Below are 26,334 nucleotides of genomic sequence, written 5' to 3'. Positions count from 1 at the left end.
CCATTAAACCTTAATGCAAACTAACCTCTAAGGCTCTCCAGCGCTCCTAGAAACTGGATGAAAATGAGGGTTCTGAGATGGTGGGAAAGAGAGCGAACAAGGCATTACAAACAATTAGTAGGAGAAAATCGCTTATTTCTGCCATTGTCAACTAAAAATATTAACACTGATTTTCCTATGTGTCTGTTGTGCTCCCCCAACTTTTTCCCAGTGGGACCAGTAAGGGCAGCTCCAGCCTGCATCCACATTATCAGTATTTTCCTGAAGGGCTGTGGCTGCCAGTGCCTGTGTTCCAAGCATTTCCTAAAGGTGATGGGCTGAGGGACAAGCAAGCCTCCTGTTGACATAGCACTTCAGACTAGCTCCCCCCAGAGCGCTTGTTTGCTGGTATGTGTCAGGGGAGTGTTTTGGACAGCTTGACTTGCCATCTCATTTCTAAATGCGCTCAGAAACAACATCAAATGTTTTGTGATCTTTGACCATAAAGATGCTATACGAAATAACTTGAACTCCTTTCGAAGAGCAATTGACCACTGGATGCCAAAAAGAACCCCCTGCCATTTGATCGAATATGTATTCTCAAAATGCTTTTCTGTGAAGTAAATGTTTTTCTAATTAGGCTTAAAAATGTGAAATTTTCTTGCAAAATTGATTTTCCATTAAGGACCCAAAGTAGTTTCTCTTCTCTTTCTGCCTGGGTACTAATTAAATTATGTCCCAACTTGTTTTAATTCAGCAATCAATTTTTGTCCCATTTGCACTGGATTACGGAGCCTCATTTAAGAAGCACTCTAACGAACTCACACAAGGAGAGGTGACAGACTTGCTTTCTACAGACAGAAAACAGCAGCAGGCCCGAGAGCTTGCAGCCTGTCCAAACAAAGGAAAAAGGCCCAGGGGTTTTCTACTGCTGCGTATTTCTTCCACCATTTTAGAGATGAGCAAAATAATAATAATAATAAAATGCAGTTCTAGCTGTTGACTGTGGTATGTAATGCAGGAAATGTTGACTGTAGAGTAATGCAGGAAAAATACTAAATGAGTACATTATGCTGAAAGGGTGGTGGTTAGTTCCAGATGTGACCTTGGGTGACAGGAGAAATTATAGTTTGAATGATTGAACAAAAAGGGAAATATGAAAAATTCAACATCGACAGCCGGATGAGTTCATTTTGGAAGCCTTTTACAAATGGAGTGGAAGGCAACTATATCTGTTGATTATATGGAATGATTTGGGGGCTACAAACAGAGAGGAAAATTGGATGACGTTAATGGGTTCATGTGTAGTCACCTCTTGGGAGAGAGGTTGTGCCGTCTCCAAGGTCGAATTCCACCTTCCTATGTTGCAAAATGGGGAGATGGTAAGGAACAAGGAAAACTTGGTAGCAAACAAAAACCAGTCGGCGGCTTGGATGGTGTTGATTTGAGGAACACTGTGAACTAGATGGAGACTTCCCCAGCAATGGTATCTAGCAGTCGGTGTCTAGAGAGAGCCAGGGTTTGCACGGTCTCCTCTTATCTGAGCCTGTTCTGTAGTGGGGGTGCTCCGGCTTAGGCTTTCACACTAGCTGATTGCCCATCCCTTTCCAAGTTACTTACACATCAATCGATCACTAAAATAGCATGCCGTCCTTCCACTTCCTACTTCGTTGTCCTATGACCTTAATGGTTGCCAGCGTCCTGCTAAAACACTCTTAAGTCATTGTGTCAACATCTCAGGCATAGAACTCTGTGGGCCTGGTCTAACCTGCTTCTATCCAAGCCTCTGGTTGAATAGCCTCCTGTGGTTACATTTTTTAGTTCCAAAGCTGTTTCTTTAAATCTTTCCACTCATTATGCCATGAAAATGACATTTAACATTGATAGGTGAATGAACATCATGGACACAGTAGCTTAAGTGGGAAAGGAGAAAGATCTTTGAAGTGTTGAGAACTCAAGACAGTCCAAGACTTCAGTTTATTCCCACAAATATGAACAACAGAAAAGGGCACAGCACATACCGCAGAGAACAAGGAACTGGAGAGATGAAACCTAATTGGGTCTTATTTCCTTTCCTGTGAGTAGGTGTCTACCTGCATCTAGTCATGCCAAAATAATGCTGAGTGATATCTATTTTAGCAAGTTTCCTATTTCATAATAGAGAAAATGGCCTCTCCAATGGGCCAAAGTTACTCTTCCTGAGTGAAGACCAAAGAGGAAACTGTTCCAAGGCTTTAAATTATAGTGGTTCATTGCTTACCATTAAAAATATCTAGTAGCTGCCAGCCAGCACAGTGGTGCTGAGAAAATAGAGTTGAGTTGATGCAGACGGAGGCAAAAGATGAGGAAGGAAATAAAGACAGGCCATGAAGAAGAATAGGCCAACAGTCACTCCCCTACTGGAGAGTTACTATTTGCTAGATTCTGTGGTAGGACTTTCACATGCTACCCATCTTATTTATAAAGGAGATAGAGTGCACATAACGTGACCACCTTTCAGAATAAAACACTCTATTTGAAAGTGCGTGAATGACTTGCTCTTGGTGCCAGCGCTCATAAAAAGATGACGAAGAATTGTGATTGTAAGCTAGGTCTTTCTCCAGAAACTGGCTTAGTTGGTAATGTCAAGGGCAGGCCGGAAGTAGAAAAGGCGGCAATGGGAGACTGATACCTGCACCTGTTGTTCTCACTAAGAGCACAGCAGCACAGTTACATCAAGGTGGTAATTCCTAGTTTCAGAATGACTTGTTCTCCATGATTTGGGTGACAAATGCCTTAAAGAAGTTCAGGGGGATGAAAATGGTAACGGGAAGAAGGGGGAACGAAGGAACGCCTTTGCCTACCTAGATCAAACCTACTAGTTTAGTGCTACGTCTGAAAATCTACATCTACCCAAAGAATTTTTGGAAAGAGGGAGTTTAGATTACCAGGATTTTTTTTTCTAAATGCAGGCAAACCCACTTTTCAGAAAGCCACTGGGTGTGACTGAAGAACCCACATCATGAATCTGCTAAGTAGTGAGGACCATGAGCCCTGGACAAGTGGCCTTGCCTTATCAGGTATATTGGGTTATAGTCAAAATTAGCTAAACTAAATTAGCTAAAGCTAGTTAATTAATGAATACCATTCAGTGTGCTACATTCAAATAAAATACAAAAACTCATGAAATATCGTACCACCTCCTTGTTGTATAGAAACAATGTTACTAAATAACTGATTTTCTCATCACATGTGTGCTTGAGTTGACATCAATATTAGTTCATACCTAAGGAAGAGTAATGTGTAAAAATCATGAAACTTGAAAATTTGGTATTATTCAGGACTTTTCTTGTACTAGTAAATATTCATAGCTGGGCAAGCCCTAATCTCAATGTTTAAGAGGGCCCTGTTTGAGTAGCATTACTTTCCATAAAGCAGAGTTTGTTTGAGTCATTTGCTTCCCTTTCTACAACAAATTAGTCATGTTAAAGCTTAAAGAAAACCCAGTCTCAACACACTATGATGAAAGTTTCCATATTCAATGAAGGGTATGGAGTTAGTAGCTGTAGATGCCGGAGAGGGGGTCCTTATGGTAATGAACGAGGCCAAGTTTCACTCTCTGGTCCATGTGGCCCCAGAGTGACTACACAGTACCAAATGGTAGATTTCCTGGATGGACCAGGGCTGTTTGTGGGTCCCTGGGATATTTGCCAATATCCTACAGAGGGGCCGTGAAAGGAGCTGCTTTAGAACTGGGAGAAGCTAAGGGCTGGATTATTTTTCTAATACTAGCCTGCTAAGACATTTACACAGAAAAACGCCCATGCCAGACAGGCATAGAACAATCAAACAGAGCTGGTTACTATGGACTGTGAGTGCACTATGGATATTGAACCTTTTTAAGTGACAGAAAAACACTGGGCAAAGCTATTAAAACTAAGAAGAAAACAATGTGAACAGCCCGATGAAGCTGGGAGTCATTTAAAATCTGGACTTAGTACCAGCTTTTGTGTGTTTCAGGTTCTTTTTTAAAACTCATTATGCTTTGATATCTGCTGAGAAACAACAAATTTCAATATGCAGACATCATCAGAGAAAAAGTACCCTTTCATTTTACTGTACTAGTTCTAAAACCCACGCAGACAATACAAAGTGATGGCTCATTGGGCCTTCTAAGGAAGATTGCTTATATTCCCAGTGCGTGCATCTCGCCATTGTCTTTTAAAACTACCCAGAAGTCCTGCATGCATCTCAGCAGGGTCATACAATCCCTTGGACTCTGTTTTGGCAGCGGTCAGTGTCTAAAGGCCCGTGTCCCCCTTCACGAAGATCAAATTCGTACTCGAACAGGAAACGATGAGTGAACGCAACTTGTCAAGTTAGAAACGCAGATGACTTCCCTACCTCTTCCTTCTCAGCGCTCTGGAGATCACGCCATTCCTCGGTTACGTGGCCAAAATCCACGGTGTTCATAGGAACCTTGAACTCTCCGATGATGTCATGCTTGGAGAAGCGATCAAAATCATACACAGCCATCACCAGTGTTTTACCGCCCAATTCCGAGTACGGCACCTGCAGGAAAGGAGAGGAGGGTAAGGCACTTCACGATCAATAAAAGAATAAGAAACCCAGATGTATTTGACTATACTACTATCTCTTGAAAAAAATTGTTGTTGTTACTATTATTTCATCTGGACTCTAGTTCAATGGGTACCACTTTTTCAAGCCATCTAGATCAGTGGTTCTTAACCTGTTGGTCACAACCCTTTGGCGGTCAAATGGCCCTTTCACAGGGGCTGCCTAAGACCATTAGAAAAACACAGATATTTATATGATGATTCATAACAGTAGCAAAACTACAGCTATGGAGTCACAGTGAAAATAATTTTATGGTTGGGGGTCACCACGACATGAGGAACTAGCTGTATTAAGGGGTTGCAGCATGAGGAAGATCGAGAACATACTTTGTTCTAGACTATCGCTAAAGGAAGGGTAACTTTTCCAAAGCCATGCTAGTAGTCTGAAAAGATCTAAATGACATTCACAAGGTGCCTCACACACTTTCTAAAATAATTTAGTGATTGACACGAGCTGACTAGAAAATTGATGTTTTGAATATCAGAGAGTCATTATAACGTGGCTCTTGAAGTTCAATTGTAAGCGTGAGACTCGTGAGCAAGAATAGTAGCAAAAGGCCAAGAACGGATGAGTTCTCCAGCTGTCCAAATGCATTTGGGACAGATGCTATGATTTGGAAAGTTGATTAGTGACATTTTTAATGTTCAGGGAGAGCTGTGCAGTCCAGGTAAGCTACACTCCAGTAAGTGGGGAGAAATATTTAATTGAGAGGTTGTTTAGGCTTGTACTAGATATTTGATCAATTTATGCATGAACTACTTTATCAGCATAAATACTGTCTTATGCCCCAGAACACATTTCTTAATTAAATTGGACATTCATTAATTCACTCTTATTAAGAAGGGAAAGGGAAGAAAGACTACCTGACCACTTATGTACACGAAACTTGGGCTTTCAAATAAGTGTTTTGTCATTTATTAGTTATGGTCAAAATCAGATTATTTTCTAAAATCCTGTGAAAAACTAAGTATAATGTTTTTCTACTTTAGGAAGAACCTAAAATCAACTTGAAAGATCTGAATTTCAATAGAATTCACAAATTTTGGAGTGGGAGTTTGGAAACCTTTAAGATTTTAAAATTGTGTTTCTTGAATATTTGATCATGTTGAAGACGTCTATGTGAAGTCTGTGCTTTGGATTAGGTAGATCTGGACCTGGGGCAAATGAATCAACCCAACATGTTATTAAACTACAGCAAAGGAATCCATACTCAGTGGAGGCCTTTTGAGAATGAGTGAGAATATTTGAAACATCTGGACCACTGTAGGCACTTAGGAATCGTTAATGCTCCCTTAAAATGGAAGTTTATTTTAGAGGAAAGATGATGAATTTATTTTTGGGCATGTTGTTCATTTTAAGTTCATTTAACTCCACTCGATAGCCAATCTATAAACTCACTTATGCTTCTATTCTTACATTGGGCTGCCTGGCATTTTGAGATACTGTTTATAATGTCTTCTGTAGAAATCAACCTATTTCTTAAATGCCTCAAAATAACTGCACTTTGAATATATATGTATACACACACACACACACACACATATACACACACAGCCTGGTCTACCTTTCTGAAATAAAATATTGCAGAAATTATAAACATTTATAGAATTTTACCAATATGCTTCAAAGAAATTATATGTAAGTAAGAGAGGAAGGCACTACAATATTAAGTCAAGATGAATCTATTAAGTTCCATTCAGAAATTGTTGACCTAAAAGATCAATATATAGCCAAATAAGATGCTTATTGACTACTCTTTATAATATTTTAGTAATTGATATTTATCTGATTTGGTATAGGGCCAATAATGCCTTATTTTTAAGTCAGGAATTTTCTACTCTTATTATCACTATTTGAATGGTTCAGCCAAAGAAAAACTAAAGGATTTATGTGTTTAAAACTCACAAACTTTGAAGAATAGAAAGACTGTTCTTTTATGAAATTGCAAACAAGATTTGAAGAGGTGACTCATGCCCCGGTTTCATTTCCCACTGGAATGTTTGCCAACACAAGGCACGTGTTATTGCTAAGCCTTGTTGGTGGACAGGGTAATTTTGAATCAGCCTCCTGGCATATTCACAGAAATCTCATTTGCTATAAACGTAGTGTTCTAAGGAAAAATTGAAAACAATTCCGCATATCCACCAGCAGCACCGTTTTTATGAATGACTTCAAGCGAAGAGTTACAAGGTGCCTTGCAGCTGGCAGGGCATGTCATTTTGATGAGTTGTCATATGGGCAGAATGTCTCTTGGTTATTGTTTGTCAACTGATGTGTCTCAACATGATGAAGAGCCCCAGACAAGAGCCTAGAGTAAAGAAATGATGCTAGAGAAGCCCATAACTTTTTTATTGCTAGGAGGAAGGGTTTTAGAATGTTCCAATTTCCCCATAAGAGCATAGTGAGCATTGGGGAACAACTTCCTGTATTCTGACTTCAATAGTCCTTACAGGCTTGGCCCATTTCTCAGAGCCTTGGAAACCCTGGAAAATAATAGCTTGGGCATTTGGAGGCAATGGGATGCAGTGTCAAAGTCTGTTGGTGGACATGGGTTGACCTTGCTTTTTTAGATGTGGCTCTGATATTGCAATGTCTACGTTCTATTCTGAGAATACATAGCCAATACCTCCACTTGGGACTCTCCATTAAACTGCAAATTTAACTGTGAAATATTCCAAACACAGTTATGGCGAATCCTAGTATAAGTTGCTCAGGCTTCTATGTGTGTCGCGACAACACTAGTGTTTAATAGAAAGCGAGGAAGGACAAGCTATAAATCAACCCCAAAATTTACCTTGAAAGTAAATTGCTCATTGAAGACAGGGTTGAGCGTTTTTCGGTGAACTTTTGTCTCAAACTTCTTCTTTTTGTCAGGCAGCAGGAAGACCTTGACGTATGGATCGGATGTTCCCCCCATATCCAAGGCAGGAAGTTCAGCAGCTTGGATGATCCCGACCAACAGCTGAAAAGAATGAGAACAAATGAACCACATCAAGGATGAACATTTCGAGAAAGATTGATTTGTTCACAGTGTTGCACACGGTGGCATCCCCTGTTCCCTTCGCTTTCAAGTCAACTTTTATTCTCGTGAGTCTGAATACAGAGGGCAAGTGCAGTGAGCTCTGTAGACTTAAGCAACCGAATTATGACAGATGCGGGCTCTCGGAAGCCTCGTTTTTAAGCACAAAAGAGGCTTCTAAAAGGTTGCTGATTACAGTTAAATATGGAATTCATATTTGCAGAAGGGCTGCAATCAAATAACGTCCCAGTTGCTAAAAGCTCTTGAGCTTCGCTTTTCCTTCCAGCTCATGCTTTATCTGTGGAATTAAATCGCTCAACAACCACTAGTCTGTAACTGCAAAGCAGGGACTGTTTTATTCTTTTCTGAAGTCTCAGAGAAGCTAAATGGAAATTTCTCAGTCACTCACTAATATTTTGGAAAGAAAAAACTAGAGCTTTATGTTTCTATCCCACTTGACCTATTCTTGTGTATGATATCTACATTTTTGAAACCTTAGCTTATGATAGAATAATTATCTAAGAAAGATGCATTTAAATGAAGGTAGAATAAAATGCATTAAAAATTTAAGCTTTCTCAAAAGGGGGAAGAGTCCTAGATTTGAATATTCATGTTAAATAACTACATTTTCCATTTTCCTAATATAGCAATTTTCTCTGCACTGTGTTTTCACCAATAAACGTCTCAGTTTCACTGGGAATAGTAAAATAACGTGGCATTATTATATTAGTTCTTTTGTGGGATAAAGATCTTACTCTATAGCTTAGGCTGGCCACAAAGTTGTGGCCAGTCACCTGCCTCTGTGTCCCCAATACTCAGATTCCAAGCATGGGCCACCAAACCCATACATTTACAAAGGAAAAAAACATGTGAAATCCAGTTATTACAGATTCTTCAATAAATGTGGACACTCTACAGGTTTTCGCTACAGGTTGTAAACATGTGAGCCTGAGTTTTTAGGCAATGGAGTGGACAAGCAACCCATTTCCTAACAAAAAATGACACCCACTTTTTGTCACGTGACCTAGGGCATCCTCAGTGTATTTTTGTTGGTGGGCTCAATTTCCAACTTTGATCTTGCCCTAATGGGTATGCCGATTCCACTTTAAAGCTGCCTCACCTCGTTTGTGGCATTGTCTTTCAGCGGGAGCCATGAACGATGGAAGGGAGGTACCCCAACAGAGACATGGTCCAAGAATAGCTAATGGAGGCACTAGAGTATAAACATACAATTACTAAAGCTCACGGTCTCTCAGTTGTTCATAGATTCTATTCCTCATTCTCACTTTTTGAAAATGATTTTCTTTTTGGCAAACATAACAAACTCAGTAAGAAGAGAGATAATTCTAGTTTAGAGACTTGAATATCTTGCCATTAAAGGATGGAGGAATTTCTTCTAATGTCCCTTGAACTTTTGTTTAAGAGAGACATATTCCATTTCCCCATTGTGAGAGCTTCTTAATTAAGGATTTTAAGGTTTTTTTTTTCCATAAACAAATACTCATATTTGACTCCAACTTTGTCTAAAAGTCTCCTCAGATTTTCTCATAGGAACCATGTGGTGATGGAAAACTAGCAAGGACATTTGTAATTAAAACCAATGCATAATATTTATCAATAAAATCTTCTAAACCATCATAATAAAATGTATATTTTAGACAATTTTTTTGTTGTAGTTTTTTTTTTTTTGAGTCTGTCCTGAGACTAGCTCTTGAAGTTCAGGCTGGCCTCGAACTCATGGAGACCCGCCTGCCTCTGCCTCCTGAGTGCTGGGATTAAAGACGTGCGCCACCACCGCCTGGCTGGACTTAATGTCCGATGAAAACAGAGCAGCAAATACACACATTATTTTTGGTCAAAACAGAATGAATTCTATTCTTAAAAGTATTCCTTGGCTGAAGACATGATACCTGCAGCACTTCCAGGGGACTTAGCTTCGATTCCCAGCACCCACACGGGAGCGTGCAACCACGTGTAGCTGCAGCTCCCGAGGATCTAACACCTTCTTGTGACCTCCTTAGCCAAAGTGAACACACGTGGTGCACACAGATACGAAAAGCATTTAGAACTTTCAGAGCTAGTCAGTATGAGATGCTACGAGATTTCTCCTGGGAAATATGAACGGAGAAAAATATCAGATGAATATATAAAGACGGGTTAAAAACCAGGAAGCCTCCATGGTAATGTAATGTAAGCTAACCTTTACCTTTCCTGGAATATGTACATAATAAGCTACTTTGCCTCCAACCAAATCATAATGCTCACATTTTGGTAGAAGTAGTAGAAATGACCTGAAATATATTGAATTATAAGGTGTAAAGGGGTCTCCCTATAATCCCACATAAAATACATACTTACAGATCATACCTAAATTCAATATGCAGGTGTCTGAAACATATTATAAAATAACTAGCCAGGGCTCTAAGAATGGTGGTCAAAGGAAAGCATTTTCAAATCCCACACCTCCATCAAGGGGGGTGGGGGTACTCGGAAGCTTCAAAGGCCTGAAGTGTCAGTTCCCAAATGAAATCCAGACTCGCTGCTACTGCTTCCAGTTCTGGCTCTGGACATCAGCCATGAAAGCCGACTGTTGACGTTTGAGTCACTTATCACTCTTTGCTCACCAAGCAGGATATCTCTCGCTAGCATATGCTGCATTCCGGTAATCGTGCCGAGTTACCAGCCTTCCTCTCGCAGCAAAGGAGGAGGGACGCCAAAGAAGTGGGTGGTATCTGTACTCCCCAACAGGTCAAGGGCTACGTTCAGAACTCGGCTTCTTCTGCTTCCTCTTTTGCAACTTAAGACAGTACAGGGACGGATATTCACTTTGTGGATCTTACCTAGAAGGGTTTTCAAACGCATTTGCTACCCTGGGAATAAGAGCCCACAACTGGATTATAGCTACTCAGGAAAAAGCGACTGCTATGCTACTGATCCCAATGCACTCCACCACCTTTTGAGAAAGAGAAGTAGGGATGCTTATGTTGTAGTCTTTAGTCTGGCCACTTCTGGGCAGCCTTCTTGGGCTCTGATAATCCAGCCACTGGCCTTTCTGCATTGACAGAGCCACAGTCTAATCCCTTGAGGGAGTTTCGCCCAGCATTGTGGCGTCACCCAGAAGGTATTTCTGCCTTTAAAAGCCATAGAGCATTGCCCTGTGTTGAATTCTTTCATTGCTTACCAATTTTACTTTTCTAAATGTGGGTTTAGATGGCAGCTCAGACCAAAGGCTCCGGTGTTGCTTGGCCTCTAAATCTATACACTTCAGGGAAGGTTGTTCCTATGCACCCTGAGGGACCTGTTGGGACTGGGCTGGCTGGGAGCTCTCAGCAGCAGGCCGATGGCTTGGAGTTAATTTGTATTCTGTCGGTCTCCTGTCCGTGCCGTGAGTAGATGTAATCGGCTGGATACTGTGAATTCTAATTAGCAGAAGTTAAATTAGCAGCTAGGGGACTGCCTGTACTTGGAAATGATTTCATCAATAGCTTTGATAATTGCGTTTCCCCCCCCTCACAGCAAACGAAATGTTTTAAGAAGACTATCTTGCTCTCATTCGCGACTTGGTAATTTCAGAAAATGTAATGGAATTAGGCGTTTTCCCCTCAGACCTGGTTATTCTGGAAATCATAGTCCAGTGAATACTGGAGCTTTCCCAGTTTTTCCTCTTCCTTGGGTTCTTCCTTCTCTTCTCCATCAGTTAATCCGGTTTCAGCATCATCATCCTTAAGGGCCTATGAATAGGAAAAAAGAAATCCCCGTGAATTTCTCTCCCGGTCCAAATTAACCTGGCCATACCTCCAAGCTGTTTGAAGCAAGCACGATGCTGCTGAAATCTATTTGTCTAACACATTCTCATTTGTTGCTTACACGCGCTTGTTATTTTTTAATTCCACGTGTGCATGGACCTTCTCCCCCCTCCAATCAGCAAGCAATAATGGAAGCAATGGAAGAAGCCCCCCCTCAGAGTAGTGCAAGCAAAACTATAAAATCGTTGCAAGGAAATGTTAACGTGGTATGATTCTTGGCTCTGATGACATTGCCCCTTTCTCTCTAGTATGATCAACATGCTCGCATCCAGGCTGGGTTTCACATTCTTGTAGTTGCAGAAGATGCTCAGCATCGTGTGAAATATCATTGGTGCATGCAGCGGAGAATTGTATGGAATGCATGGCCTTCAAGTGCCTGATTGCCTGTGCCAACGATGGCTGAGTGACCCTCGGAAAATGTAAATCCTTTTGTTTCACATATACGATTGTCACATTTAAGGAAAAAAGGAGAAAACATGCCACCAGCAAATGCATGTTTAGAGAGTCGTTCATCCCATTTCCAGCTGAACTTTTCATTTCTGTTTTTGTTTTCATAACAGCTAGCTCCACAGAAAGCAAGGCTGAATTCAACTGATTTGAGTTTATTGAACATCAAAGACAAGCGTCATGTTTGTAATTTCAGAAAAACTCGTATGAGCATAAAATTCATTTTGCATTGAAGAACAGGGGGTCATGGTACTAAATTTGGAAAACCTAATCTAAACAACTAAATATTCTTCAATATTAATGGATATAAATTAAAATATTTGAAAGATCGTTATATCATAAAATACACAAAATGTTTCTGTATTTCAAAAATCAAAGTATATAAAATTTTCTTAGTATGCAAAAGTTACTCAAGATATTTCTACTACAAATGTTTATAATAGTAGAAGGTGTCTTCATGGGGATTACAGAAACAGTTATGTGTGTTTGTTACAATTAGAATTTATGAAAAGTTCCATTTCCCCATTCACGAGTATGTTTGAAAAATTGAATGGTCTTTATATTAGCCATCCACATATTTTGTTCTGGTCACTGCCTGTATATTTTCCTTGGTCATTTTTTAAAATCACTTGTTTTTTTAATGAGTAAATGTTATCCATTTCTGTCTACTATCTCATTTTTCTTGCGTGTACTCAGCTGCAGAATCTCACAGATATCGAAATAAAGCATGAGCAATGGACTTCACATCTCCAACAATATTAAAGAGTCTTTACTATTACGGAACTACCGTCAGCTCTCAAGATGATAATTCTTCCCGAACTCAAATGTGAGATGTAAAGAGGCCCCAGGGCCATCAGACCATGGCTCGCCATCTTACTGCCCCTACCTGCACGGACCTCTTCTCTGCTGTCATTGTTCTCAGTGGAGACTCTCTCATCACTTACACAGAGAGCCTCAGTGTTGTTTACAATGGTAACCCCATCCCTGACTTTACAAAGTCATCCAGTTTGGCTCCTCCCATCTAATCCCCCAACGGTCCTCCAAATCCTTCAGCTCTCTGCTTAGATGAACATCTGAGCAGAGTTGAGCCGTGGTCACAGGTGTCTGTCACCCTCTGTGTTTCTGACACATTGCAGGAGTCTACAGCGAGCCTGAAAAATTGAAAATCGCCATTCTCAAATGTGGCTAGCCCTCTACCATTTAATTTAGAAAGATTAATTTATCCTTGGGTGCTTTCTTGAATATTAAAGTAAGAACCAAAGCAGGGACCTGCACAGTTACTGATGAACGGCACTCAGATGTCTGAGTCTGGCTCAAACACTTTAGGCAGTGGACTCCATTTGTCCCTGAGAACCTAGTTGTGTAGAATCTTTAGCACTGTCAGAGAGGATGTGTATAGAAAATTACAGTTTAGGAAGTTTGCCTCCCTGCAATAGTTTGATTTTTTTTTTAAAGAGTACAAAATTCCTTAATGTATCCACTGACTGAAAATACCTACCCCCCCCCTCCATGGTCACACTAAAAAGAATCATGAATTTAAATACTTTTTCAAAAGTCCCTTTTCAGAGCTGACAATTTATATATCATGTTTCAGCCCAATGCAATTTGAAACAGTTGAGATATTAAATCTCCTTTACCCTAAGTGTTTTTTTTCCAGAATAGAAGGTGCAGGACCATCTCTGCAATTATTTTGCATGACATGGGGCTAAATTTTTGATAATTTTTCAGTGCTTCTGTTCATCACTGAAGTGATTAAGTCTATTCCTGTCCCAGAGGCCGAGCTTTATCAAGATGTACTCTGTACCATCACATTAAATTCAGACCTATTAAGTCAGTAGCTATTATAATATCTTGAGAGCAATATTTTTTTTCTCCATAAGAAATAAAAAACCTCAGACGAAAAATCTTGTAAGCCCAGAAGCTCTGAAGTCAGGCAAATTGTTAAGAGGGAAGTTGTGTTGGGAACATCAGGCCTTTTTTTTTTTTTAAATCAAGTTCCCAGGTGTAGAAGGAGCAGCTCATGGTTTCCTTTGGCGTTCAAAAGTTACCCAGTCTACAGACATCAGAAGAAGTATTTGCTCGTTCTCAATTATATTGTTCACATGGGATTTGGTAAGGCGTGCAGAAAGACAGTGTGAGAGACTGTCCTTCCTTGTCTCCGTATCAATGTAAAATCTTTCCAATTTTGTTCTAGTTAGCCCATGTTAGCCATGGTTAGAACGAAACACTTCATCTTTGCAGATCAGTTGGGTTCAGCCTTTTGATGTCAGGATGGGAAGCCCTCAGCTGTGGAGCCCAGCCACCAGCGCTGATTAGGAATGTCTAGTAGCAGAAGAAACCTACCGCAGGGACAGTCCAGAACAGTCATGAGACATAACATAGATAAGGAGGACATAGAAGGAAGAAATAAAAATTAAAATATCCACACACATCAGCGAAAACCATGGAGAAATGACTGCTCAAAGCTAACAATTATGAGTTGCCATCCTCTCCCCTGTATGGTTAGTGATTTCAAGATTCAAGATATTAAAAAAATACTAAATATGAATTCTAAATATACTATCTGGAGTTTACTCCTGAAGTCAATGCTGAATTTTAAGAGATTATTTCTTAAAGGTTATAAAACCTTTCTAGAGAGATACATAGCCATGAGTGTTGAAATTTGAATTTCTGGGAGTTTGGAATGGATTGAAGTAATAAAAACTTATTGATTGCCCTCAGGCCTATATAGCTTTAGGAGTACATTTATCAACTGTTCCTGTCTGTCCTGACTTTATACAAGAGAGCCATATACTGGCTTCATTTCCCTTCCCCGTGTTCACTGTGATGTGACGCTTGAAGTACTTTGAAGCCACACACAGTGTTTGAAAGTAAATTTCATTGGTATAATTTGGAGGATCACGGGACACCACGTCACAGATAATCCTCCTAAAATCTGTGCATCCATTTTTCATCTTTAGCCCTCATCTTCATAAGCCATAGCTACGCTAGTAAGGATTGGTAGAAACACACACTGCTGTTACATAATTATCATCGGGACATGACAATTTCACTATTCCAATTCTATCTCATTCTATACATCTAAAATTGAAAACTCATGCCTAGCTAAAGTCCTCCAGTACATAAAACGTTTGACTTAAAGTAGTTAAGACCATTTAGAGTGGTGTTGAAGTTCTAAATACTTGGTAGTGATGGGAAGTTAATATAAACTGTCACTGACCTTTTTACACTAATTCCTTACTTGACTCATATTCCTCTGCCCTTCTCCATGCAAAGGAGCAGGAGCTAGACGGGGAAATCACCACCAAGTCTATCTGTGAGCTTGGGGTCATTTATCCATGGTGTAAGGGGGATCAAGGCACTGTTCCATCAGTTACACTATTACAGCTATTACATCATACAGAACAAATCCACAAATGAAAATGTAACTTTCTTATCCGAGAAAAGAATGCTATAGTTACCATTTAACATTTCTTAAAGCTTTTAAGTGTTAATTCAAGGACACAAGAAGATCACAATTGAGCTTTATGATAATAATCATAAAAATCATAGCACTGTGTATTCAAATTATTGTTTTCAAAGATACTGCTAGAATATCATCCCTTTTCTAGGCCATGCTCATCCAAGGAAATTATTTCTATACTTAATTACAAAAAGGTTTTTAAAGAATCTATGATTTTTGTCTAAAAAAACCTAAATGAATAAAAGAGGAAGAAAAATCAGTATTAAATTCTACTTGTTATAACCCCAAATCTGAGTATCTACTTAAGGAATTAAATGAAGAGAAAAATCCTTCTTGGTTACCTGGAGTTGATCATGAGTGTCTCTAACTGATGAGAAACTGCCAGACAAATTGAACCTTTGCTACCCTGAACCCAGGTTAAAGCTCTCTGAGCGTTAAACTAGACTTCACATCCATCCAGCCATGCACATACAGCTCTGAAAGCAAACTAAACTGCAGGGAATGAGAAGTGAGCCCCTGAGAAACTGCTACCAATAGACACTACAGTGTCTTTGAGGAGTTTGTTTTTGTTTTTGTTTTTGAAGACAGGGTTTCTTTGTTCTCCGTAGCTTTGGAGCCTGTCCTGGAACTAGCTCTTGTAGACCTGGCTGGCCTTAAATTCATTGAGATCCGCCTGCCTCTGCCTTCCAAGTGCTGGCATTAAAAACATTGCCACCACCACCCGGCTCTTCGAGGAGTTTTATACTCCAACTGGGAAACGGGACGCATGTGAGAGTGTGTGGGGAAGAAGGGAGCTGCACGCATCTACCATGAGGCTTGTGTTAACACCTGATCAAATTGTCCTTACGTTCATGTGTTAATGATTCAGTTAACAGTAATTAATACTGTAAGACAATTGGAAAAACTGCCTACACATGTTCCTATTTGGGAATAGGTAGAACCTTTAAACTATCTGATAGGAAACAATAATTACAAAAATTTCTATGAAAACATCTTTGCTGTCCTTTCACGAGTTACATTTTCTTTAGAAACATTTAATATATGTATTTTTTTTATTCCAAAAGTGAAGACACATTTAATACTTCGTATAAAGTGTCACCTTGGCTAAGTTGTCCAGCTAACTTAGTTAAAAATAGGCAGAAGCATCAAGGCCACCCAGATAGCTTCTCTATGCACGGAAGACGACTTGGGCACACAGTTTATCAACAGCATCGTGGGTCTGATTATGATCACTAATTGAGGAAATACAATTTTGTCTTTTATCTCCGTCTTGTTCTTTAGGACTGGATCCTATCCCCTATCACCACATATAACTCATTATTTCTGGCAGCCGATGACTGAGCTGGCAGGGTGTGTGGCAATGTTGGCAGTCACTAAGTGTGTTGAAGCTACTTAACTGAGCCTGAGTGTCGTAGGTGAGTCAGACAGAGACCCTGTCTGAGAGGGAAAGGACTCAGGTACCCTGATTACATTTTCTTTTGTAGAAATGTACAGGTTGGCTAATGCGATGGAATATAAATGCTCAGGAATTATCTTATTATGACAAGCTCATGAAGCCACACCCACTGGCGTAGAGTCCTCCCCTGGTGTGGTGTGTGTATGTGATGTGGGATTCCCTTCTGTATGCTGTGAATATGTTTTATTACTGTTGGTTCATAAAGAAGCCATTTTGGCCTTTGGCAGGGCAGAATCTAGCTGGGCTGGAAGAGATGCCTAGAGAGAGTAAGTAGAGTCAAGAGACGCCATGTAGCTGCTGAAGGAGAAAGATGCCAGAAACTTAATGATAGGCCACAGCCTTGTGGTGATACACAGATTAATAGAAATGGGTTAATTTAAGATGTGAGAACTAGTTAGAAATATGACTAAGCTATCGTCCAAACAGTGTTGTAGCTAATATAGTTTCTGTATGAATATTCAGGTCTGGGTGTCTGAGAAATGAAGGAGCAGTCTCCGTTTACATGTGTGTGCACACGTGCGTGTGTCATCAAGGGAGAAAAAAATCCCACTGTACCTCTCTCCACAACACTTTAAGAGACTGAAAGGACTGTCAAGCATCTCTGTTAAAGAAATGGTAGCCACAAGTTGTTCATTTCCATGAGCATCTGGTGTAGAAGAACAGAGCCCTTACTGGTGACTTATTAGCCGAAGAGTTTAACAAATAAATAAGGGGCATGCGCATTACCTGATCTTTCATGGTCTTCCCTAAGTCTTTGACGTCTTTCATGTTAATGGCATTCTTTCCTCCCTTCTCCTTTCCCTTCTTCTTGTTTTTCTTTTTGAACAGACATTTCTTACAGACACAAAAGCAGCAGGTCACAACCAAGAGGACCGCAACTATGGCTATGGCAATTAAGGCCCACGGTGGCACTGGAAGAGAGAAAAAACAAACGGACATTAGCAACAGAACTGGTTAACCCCATGCAGCCGACAGCGTCCCATCCCTGTGGTTGGATTTCCCCAGTGTCTGCTCTGCTCTTGCGGTGCTGATAGGGGAGTTCAGCCAATCATATTCTGTTTTGGGGGCGTGCCGCCCTCAGGCAAAAGCCTGCCTATAAACCTAGCAAGCGCGCTTGGTCGCTTGCTCCGCTAGCTCTCTTTTTCGCCTGGCTCCTGCGTCCGGAGGGATCTGTTGGGTTTTATCGGCTCCACTGCCCAGGTGTGGACTGTTCTTCTCCTTCTACACACATCGCATGGCTCCTCTATCTTGTGCTCCAAGTTCCTCTTCCGTGAATTCTTCTCTTTCTTTATTCAGAGCACAGCTCCCCAGGCAGTTTCCTGAGTTTGAACACTGTTATTTTTCCCTCTACACGCTCTTTTATCTTTGGCAAATCCTCTCTTTGCCTCAGTTTCCTCACCTGTTCAGTAGTGGTAAAATTGATAAGTACCTTAGTGGGTCTCATGAGAATTCAGTATTAAGATGCAGTGTCCAGCATGATAAAAGCTTTGTTCACATCGACCATAACGATACATCAAGCAAACACTAGGTATTGTCTTAATATGTAATGGCATGGTTGAATGGGCAGACACTAGTCACACAAACAGAAAATGAAATGTCAATGGTATAACCATATTTAAGGCAAGGGATAAGTACTTGGTGTCTTGAGAGATGCTCATGGAGAGATGTATAGGGCTTGGCCAGGTAGTGGTGATGTGACTGCCCCAATTGCTTAATGGTTCCTCCTGTTCTCCTCTCTACCAAGTTAATAATATAGTGACACCCATCTCCTCTGGCTGGTTAAAGCTAACAGACTGAAAAGTCTACAATGGCAGCCAGCGCCCAGCAGGAGCTCACGTGCAAGGGCTGCAGTTTCTCAATATTCAAGGCATAAGATTCAATGATGCTAAGAATCCTTAGGAGATATGAGATACAGGAAGAGGGTTATCAGAGGAAAGATAGACACCAGGATCAAAGCTCAGTGAGAAGATACAGGGGATGGAGAGGAGGAAGTGATGAACTTTAGGTAATAGAAGACGTTGATCTATAGGCTATGCTTAATATAATAAAGCAAATAGCAAACACACACACACACACACACAAAGAGCTTTCTATGAGACCTGTCCAACTGCTACAAGCTAGAATATTTCCTTATTTAGCATCCATGTCCAACTGGCTCACACAAAGCTAAGTTTCATGGGTGCATTTGAGCTCTAACTTTCTCTGGCATGGAATTATTCACGATTCAAATTGCAGCTCTTCAAATCCATCAGAAGTAATTAGATTTGTCTTTTGTAATAATAAAAAGGCACTGGGCACCGAAAGAGTAAGAAAAAGCCTCATTTTCTTTGAGCCGCATAAACATCATTAGTGCCAATGACTGTTGAACACAAATCAGGAGTACTCCGAGAAAGCAAAAACACTTAAAATTAACCTCTCTTCAAAACAGAAAACCCACTCTTGCATGCACTCTCTGCGTTAAGTTTTATAGTGAAGAACATTCACTTTGCATATTATTGACTATTAGATTATAACCCGAGGACATATAAAATCACTGCTTTTGATACCATGTTTATAGCTACAGAAATACTCCTGTGAACAGTAGAGCTATGTACACACGCTAAGACATGGTTCTCTAATGCTCTTTAACCATGTTTTTTTTTTTTTTCAAAGTGGAAGTCAATGCAAGCACATGCTCCCAGTGATGTTATTCAAAAGACTCCACTTAGACATTCTACCTCTGATGACGGAGCTAAAGTCCTGCCATGTGTGAACAGGAGGCTGTGTGTTGAATGCAGGCAAGACAATGTTAATAATGGCCCTTCATTCTAAATCTCACAAATTGTTCTCCCAGTCGGACTTTTGTGATAGTCTCTCAGGGAGCGGCATAAAGGCCCCTTAAATTACAAAAGACAAGACTGAGATGATTTGACAAGTTCACACAAAAGAAAATAGGTGGTGAGAACATAGGAACATTATTTAATCAAAAAAAAGTTAAAGAGAGAGGAGCGTGGGGTCACAGGACGAAGTCTGAAAGAGTGCAGCTGGAAGGTAATTTCACACCACTGGAAAAGTTTCATTTTGTGTCCTTTGTTTCTTAAGGCATTACTGACTGCCATATTTGCTTTGAGTTGATCTAATGTGCAAATTAATTTTAATATATGTAATAGGGAATATTATACTATATAATTACATTATCTATAATATATTAATATAGTAATTACTGAATATAATTACTAGAATTTTCCTCAAATTTACTACTGCCTATAGATAGACATTAAAAAAATTTACTCTAGCTATTATGTACAAAGGCAATATTAATGTAAAAGAATAGCCATTTTTAGTTAAGTAGCTGAACGTGATAGCCGATTGCGCCCCAGTGCCTGTGTGGAGTAGCCATTTTTAATAAATGGAATTACTTAAATACAGTGTTTACATTCAATTTTACTATTAAATAGAGAAGTGTAATATTTTAAATTTAGCGCATTTATTAAAGAAACACTATCCTCAGCATTCAGTCGTTCACTTTTAGCATAGTGAGCAAATCTCATGGACTATAATTTGATTATTGAGAATCTCCTTATTATGGTCCAACCTCTGTGGAATGACTTTAGCCACACAATTTCTTTTGATCTTCACAGCAAATTTGTTCATTATCACTTTAATTTTACGTGGAAAAACTCAATAGATTTAGTGTCATGAGGTATTTAAATGTCTTTAGGTTGGTCAGCTAAAAATGTATAAATTAAAACAGGCAAACAAAGGGAAAAGTCATGTCTGGTACTGAGGCCTTTTTAAAAGGATGCTTTAAAGGAAGAAAAATCCAATAAAGCAAATAAACAGTTGTCTAAAGTGTGGCCAGGAGCAGGTTCCTTGGTATAACTACCCTTCCATCAAAACACTGCGGTTGGCACTGTGTTCAGTTCCTGCTTATCATTGCCACTACCAACAAATGAAAGTTCAAATCAGAATTTTAATATTTAACTCAAAGGCTTTCAGCGGAAAAAAAAATGCACAAGGATGAAAACTCTGAGGATATTATTTTTAATTTTCCAGTTAAGTAATTAGTTCTTCCCGTATTTCTTGACCTAAAGGTAAATGGATGCATGAGAATAAAGCTAAAGGCAAACTTTTAATCATAGTTTAAGTTAGACCTGGGGTAGCCCGAAGAAAAGTCCCTTGGTGACTTGAACATCCTGGTTCTTGGAAGCCAGGAACAGGTTAAGGTCATGGGAACATCCCTGCTCATTCCCCCATTAAGTTTTACGTAGGTGTGTTATTTTTTTGGAATGTTATTCTTTATTCTCTTTCATTATCTAATATTTACTTTTCAGGTTTACCATGACTATTAGCATTTTTCAATAAAATTAATTTTTAAATAACATAAATAAAATGACACTAATCCCAGTGGGATTATTGACTGTATGATGTAATATATTAGGTGGCTCATAGTAAGCTGGAATAAAATCATTTAAGATAGTAATTAGTATTCTAAATCTGCGTACACTTGGAAAACATTTTAATATATTATATTTAATATATAAATATTTTAATATATTCCTATGCAGGAAACACACTTCTTACTGAGTTAAAACTTAGGTTTTGTGGAGTATTTATGATGTGACCATCAATATTGACACAGGCACAATGAAAACGTTAGTTAAGATTTTGAAATAAAACTGCATGAATAGGCCGGTTATTGGAAAATCAAATACAACTGTTTTCCACCCAGGGAAAGGTTACTTTTCTATGAAGGTAGAGATAAACTGAATAGTGAAATACATAATTATGTAACCAAACACATTTGTGCATACCTCCTATGTGCAGAATCTTTTTTCCTCAAGTCTGGGATACAAATTAAGCAGGGGGTGTCTAATAATGCATATATATTTTTTTAATTTTCTAGTGTCATAAAGTGGATGTCATTTGCTTTACTAAACTCGGCTCCAAGAACAGAACACGATGCATTTTAGGGTGAACTCTATATGGCTCAGCAGGTTTGTGGATAAATTTAGGCTGCATGGGCATATTTCTTGAAATCAACTAGTAACTATTCTCTCTAGAACAAAAACACCATAGTGATATTGAAAAGCATCAATTGTTTTCTCCAAGGGAGTTTTGGCACAAAATAAATTTTAAAGAAAATGATCTACTTAAGGAACTCTGAACAATTTCTTCTTCTTTTTCATGTTGGATACTTCAAATGCCCATTTTTTTTAAAATATAGGATAGGGAATTTTAAGTTAAAAGTGCCATGATTATAAAGCTATTGCACAGTGTACATTTTTTTTTTCGAAGAAAAATCTTCAGCATTCCCCAATAACTCTACTGGGCATTTGGGCTCCCAAATCTGAAGCTTGCTCATCAGAATACATTACACTCAGATTCAGAGACTCAGCCATTCATACAGGGAACCCTGCTGTGGCCCAGGGATGCTTCAGTAGGTAGCACTCCACCTCGAATTTTCAAAGAAACTTCAGTGACTGAGAGATCAGTGCATAACTTGTAGAAACCCACAAAGCCACGCTCTGTTCCTTCAGTAGGAGTGAGAAAATTCTGCAGTGATCTCCACCCCTGGTTTTTTTTGGGGGCCCCTAACCCTAGCTCCTTAGCTCCAACTCCCTCCTTCCTCGTTCCTCTTCCCTCCTTTTACAGCTTTTGTTTTCTGCCCAATACAACACCTGATGGATTTATTCTTTGGGATCTTGGTTTAGTACAGGGCCATAGCTCACTGTGTGTATATGTGTGTTTTCCTTAAATCTCTCAGGTTTGGTTTTTGCTTTTAAAGACAGCTCTGAATTCTGTGTCGGCGGCATTATCACTCATTATCTAACAAATCACCTTAAATTCAGGTTCTTTTTTTTTTTTTTCCTAGATGGGCCACTGCTATTTCCTTCCTGGAAAATATAAGCCTGCCCATTTTCACTAGTCTTAGACCAGCCGGAGACCTCAATACAACGTGGGTAATTTTGTTGCTATGGATACCGCAAAAACTTAGCAGTGACTTCGGGTATTTTCTGTAATTGCTACATCTCTATTTGTCCAATGAAAGCCTCGCTTCTGCACTCACATCTCTGTAATGAATTTTATGAGTAAAACCCAGACTTGTACATTCATGTATCACCGATTTTTTTTACACCTTCTAGTTTGCCCCCAATTATCTGTCATCTTTCTAGATCATTATGATTCTCCAAGATGAAGAATACAATATGAAAATGATTATTTTGCTAGTAACTAGTAGGAAAAAGAATCTATTTCAAAGCTTTGCTTTGGAAACTGTTTATAAGTAATTTTTTAAAAAATACAAGGATCAACATCGTATGAAGACTGATACAAAACCAAGGAAGTTCTGTATATTAAAGCTTTTCATAGATTACAGAATTGCAGGTGGGAAAAAACCAAAAACACACTGGATATATATGGGTTAGGATATCATTAGTCACCTCTGGAGACAGAACAGAAAATGCAAATTTGAAAAAGTACACACAGCATAGAGCACATAACTGGAGATGAAAAACAACAGACAAAAGTCAGAATGAAGGATTTCTCATTATAAGCTAAAGTGAATACAAAGGCAATTGTTGGCACTTAGGTATTTGATACATTTTCTCTTCCTCGCTTTTTTTGAATGAGGGTTTTGAACTTCTTTTGTAATGATATGCTCCCTTCAGAGTTTGTTAAAAGTGTTAAATATTCATGGGAAAAACATAATTGTGTGTGTGTGTGTGTTTGCATGTGCACGTGCATGCACTCACACATATCTGCATGAGTGCATAAATTTAAATATGGTTAGTAATGTTTGATATTATGGTCAAGGTCATAATTACTGCATTTAGGAGACCACTGGTTCCAAATTAAATCTTTCCCCAGTGCATCAAGGCAAAATTCACCAAGATTGACTGATTCACAAAGTTCAAGGATCATTTAATCTTTCGTTCATTCAGTGGGTCATTAGCCTTTTATCCAGTTGGCCAGTTAGCTTGTCCTTTGCTTTTCATTGACAGCCTGCTAAATGTTCAAGTTGTGGAGGGATGTGAGCGTAGAGGAGAGAGAACAGGATGATCCTTGCACCTAGAAGCTTAGGAACTGTCGCCTCCAAAAAAATGTAGAAAGAGAGGAGGCAACACAGAGTCAAAGACTGAGTGGAGCTGATGGGCCGTTCCTGTAATAGCTGGGAAAGAAAATGGTAAACAGGCCTGAAATTCAAGGAGGGCTGCAAGGAGGAGGTGAATTTTGAACTATGTTCCAAAACCTTTCCTACTACCATGAAAATGCTACTTTGAGAACGCCGTGTTTTCCCTGCCTTCTTTTCTTCCCTTCCTTCCTTTGGTTTCTAAACTTCTACTCTAATTAACGAAACAAAGCACTTAGTGTGATAAGTATATCAAAATCTCCATTAGATTCCATTTTAACTGTAGTAAGTGAGGCTACTTTTCTTGCCCTATATTCATAAGCCCTTCACCAAATGGCACCCATCATAATATTCTTTGTATTTCCCCACACGGCTGTTTCCTTTTCCAGTTTCTGTCACTGACAGCAGCAAACCAGATCTGTCCACACACATATGCTACAGAAGTTATCATAGGTACAGACGTCAACCATACCTGGACTCTTCAGAGCAAGTCCACTTTGGTTACTGTAGGAGAGACTGGTAGGCTTATCTATAACTATGGTTACTTGGCTTGCCAATGCCTGGCATGATGGAGGATTGCTAACCAAGTCTGAAAGAACAGGCTTAGAGAGTTTCATTCTACTTGGGTAACTCTAACAAACACAAGCCTGAGAACAGGACAGGACATGAGAAAGGGCACAGTAAATGGTATTTCCAGCTACATTCTGATGACGGGTAGTAATTAGAGCCTTGTTTTATGCATCAAATCAAAATTAAATTTAATAAAATGGGGACTCTGTCCCTTTTTAGTACACCAGCTTTCAGATACATAGAACTTCAGTAAACATAGATTACTTTGATACATACAAAGTCACTAGGTATTCTTTACAAAGTTTTACTGGGGCTCCATCCCTTAATCTGATTTCAGTATTTACTCTGCTGCTGATCGAATTCATATATGTCATGGAATAATTCATGGCGCTGACGTTTCTCACTAAATGCCATCATTAGTTTTGACTGATGGCCATTCTATCTGCACACGGATTAATCAAATAATTCTCCGCACTGTCTATGATAATCATAGTCTGCTTCGACTGATAAGGCCCTATCTTCATAGTGCTGGAAGTTTTGAAATTGATGTGGAGAATGATGCTTGGTCTTAGGGCAGGTAAAAACTTCTAGAGGATTTAGATAAGGTGCAGGTCTGGTCAGCAGCTTGCTGGTAGCAGGCTCCTGGGAGGAGGATCTTGGTAAACAGGAAGGATGCCAGCTGAGTTGGCAGAGGTGGAGGCTATTTCCCATCTAATCAGTTCTGGGGCCTTTGAAAGGTCGTAGCAGGTTTCAGTCATTCTGCAGACAACACAACTTTGTAGCTAAAGGGAAATCCATTTATCTGTGGACCTTTTAGCAGGTTTCTAAGACTTCTAAGTTTAGACCTAAAAACAAGTTATAATTTAGTTTTTTCCCCTTATAGACGCTAATGTCTTCTCAAATTCTCCATAAGAGCAAAGTTCATATTGCTTCTATTTTGATGTCTTGAAGTGGTTAAAAATGCCTTTAATCTGTTTTGTTTTGGCAAAGATGCCCAAGGAAAATAGTATATTCTAAGAATGGAACATGGTTCCTGTGGGTAACTTGTGGGTAATTCAATATTACATTATCAATCTTTGTTTCCTTTCTCAGCAACTTAATGTTATTAAGATTAAATTTAGTTATGAAAAAAAGGCTATGAGCTAAAGGGGTCGATATGTTCCTTGCTCTTTTAAGAGTTTAAGGGCATGGCTATAGATAAAAAAACCACACACAGTTCTACTCAGTTGTGTCATAAGGTTTTAGGAAGAATTCTTCCCCCAGTACACTGCGCTTATCCTAGAGACAAGAGAGCATCATTTTAGACATCCCTGGAACTTGGAGAGTTGATTGTGCTGGCAGGAGATTTGTGTGGCAGCTGTGCCCGAGTGGAGACCTGGTTGCCTGGGTCTTTCCAGCCACAAGAAAGAAGCGCCAGGCTCATTAACGTCATCACCACACAAAGTGACGGGTAGACAGCAGTGAAATCCAAGGCTCCTCGCCTGTCTAAGGATCCACAGGATGCTCTACTTTGATTATCCAATGGATCCCTATTGCTCTCGACCAAACATTAATTTTCTTCTTCAGCTGTTGTTTCCTGTTCCTTTCAATATGTTTCTCTCCATGACAATTTCACACGTCCATTTCCCTAGCTAACGTGTTGTTTCTGTCTTTTTGTTTTATGGGCTCTCGGATGTAAGCTTTCGTCTTTAGTGGGTAGAAGCCCCACAATCCTTGATTTATTTCTGATCTTGTTTTAAAAGAGCTTCCTTATCTGGTCATCCTTGTCCATGGTGGATTTTCCCTTGGGGTTTATTCTTTTCTGCTTAAAAATTAATTCCTTTGTTTGGAGCTTGTCTGTCGAAGCCTTGTGACTGTCAGCACATG

General features: G+C 39.5%; 1 protein-coding gene across 3 annotated transcripts in view; it reads right to left on the bottom strand.

Moving 5' to 3' along the window:
* Positions 1-26,334, bottom strand: part of Syt1 (synaptotagmin 1) — a 508,800-nt gene that overhangs the window by 133,936 nt on the left and 348,530 nt on the right. For 2 of the 3 annotated variants that reach the window (XM_048418341.3, XM_085683223.2), the window contains 4 exons: positions 17,514-17,698; positions 11,224-11,346; positions 7,391-7,558; positions 4,363-4,530 (listed from right to left, as the gene is read on the bottom strand). In XM_048418341.3, the coding sequence (XP_048274298.1) occupies positions 4,363-4,530; positions 7,391-7,558; positions 11,224-11,346; positions 17,514-17,698 (644 nt within the window). The remainder of the gene's footprint in view (positions 1-4,362; positions 4,531-7,390; positions 7,559-11,223; positions 11,347-17,513; positions 17,699-26,334) is intronic. The other variant, XM_048418342.3, reaches the window with a different exon arrangement.

Source organism: Myodes glareolus, chromosome 26, assembly GCF_982192425.1.
Source record: "Myodes glareolus chromosome 26, mMyoGla1.1, whole genome shotgun sequence".
NCBI lineage: Eukaryota > Metazoa > Chordata > Mammalia > Rodentia > Cricetidae > Myodes > Myodes glareolus.
Note: the sequence above shows the minus strand (reverse complement) of the source record. Positions and strands in the feature narration are given on the sequence as shown.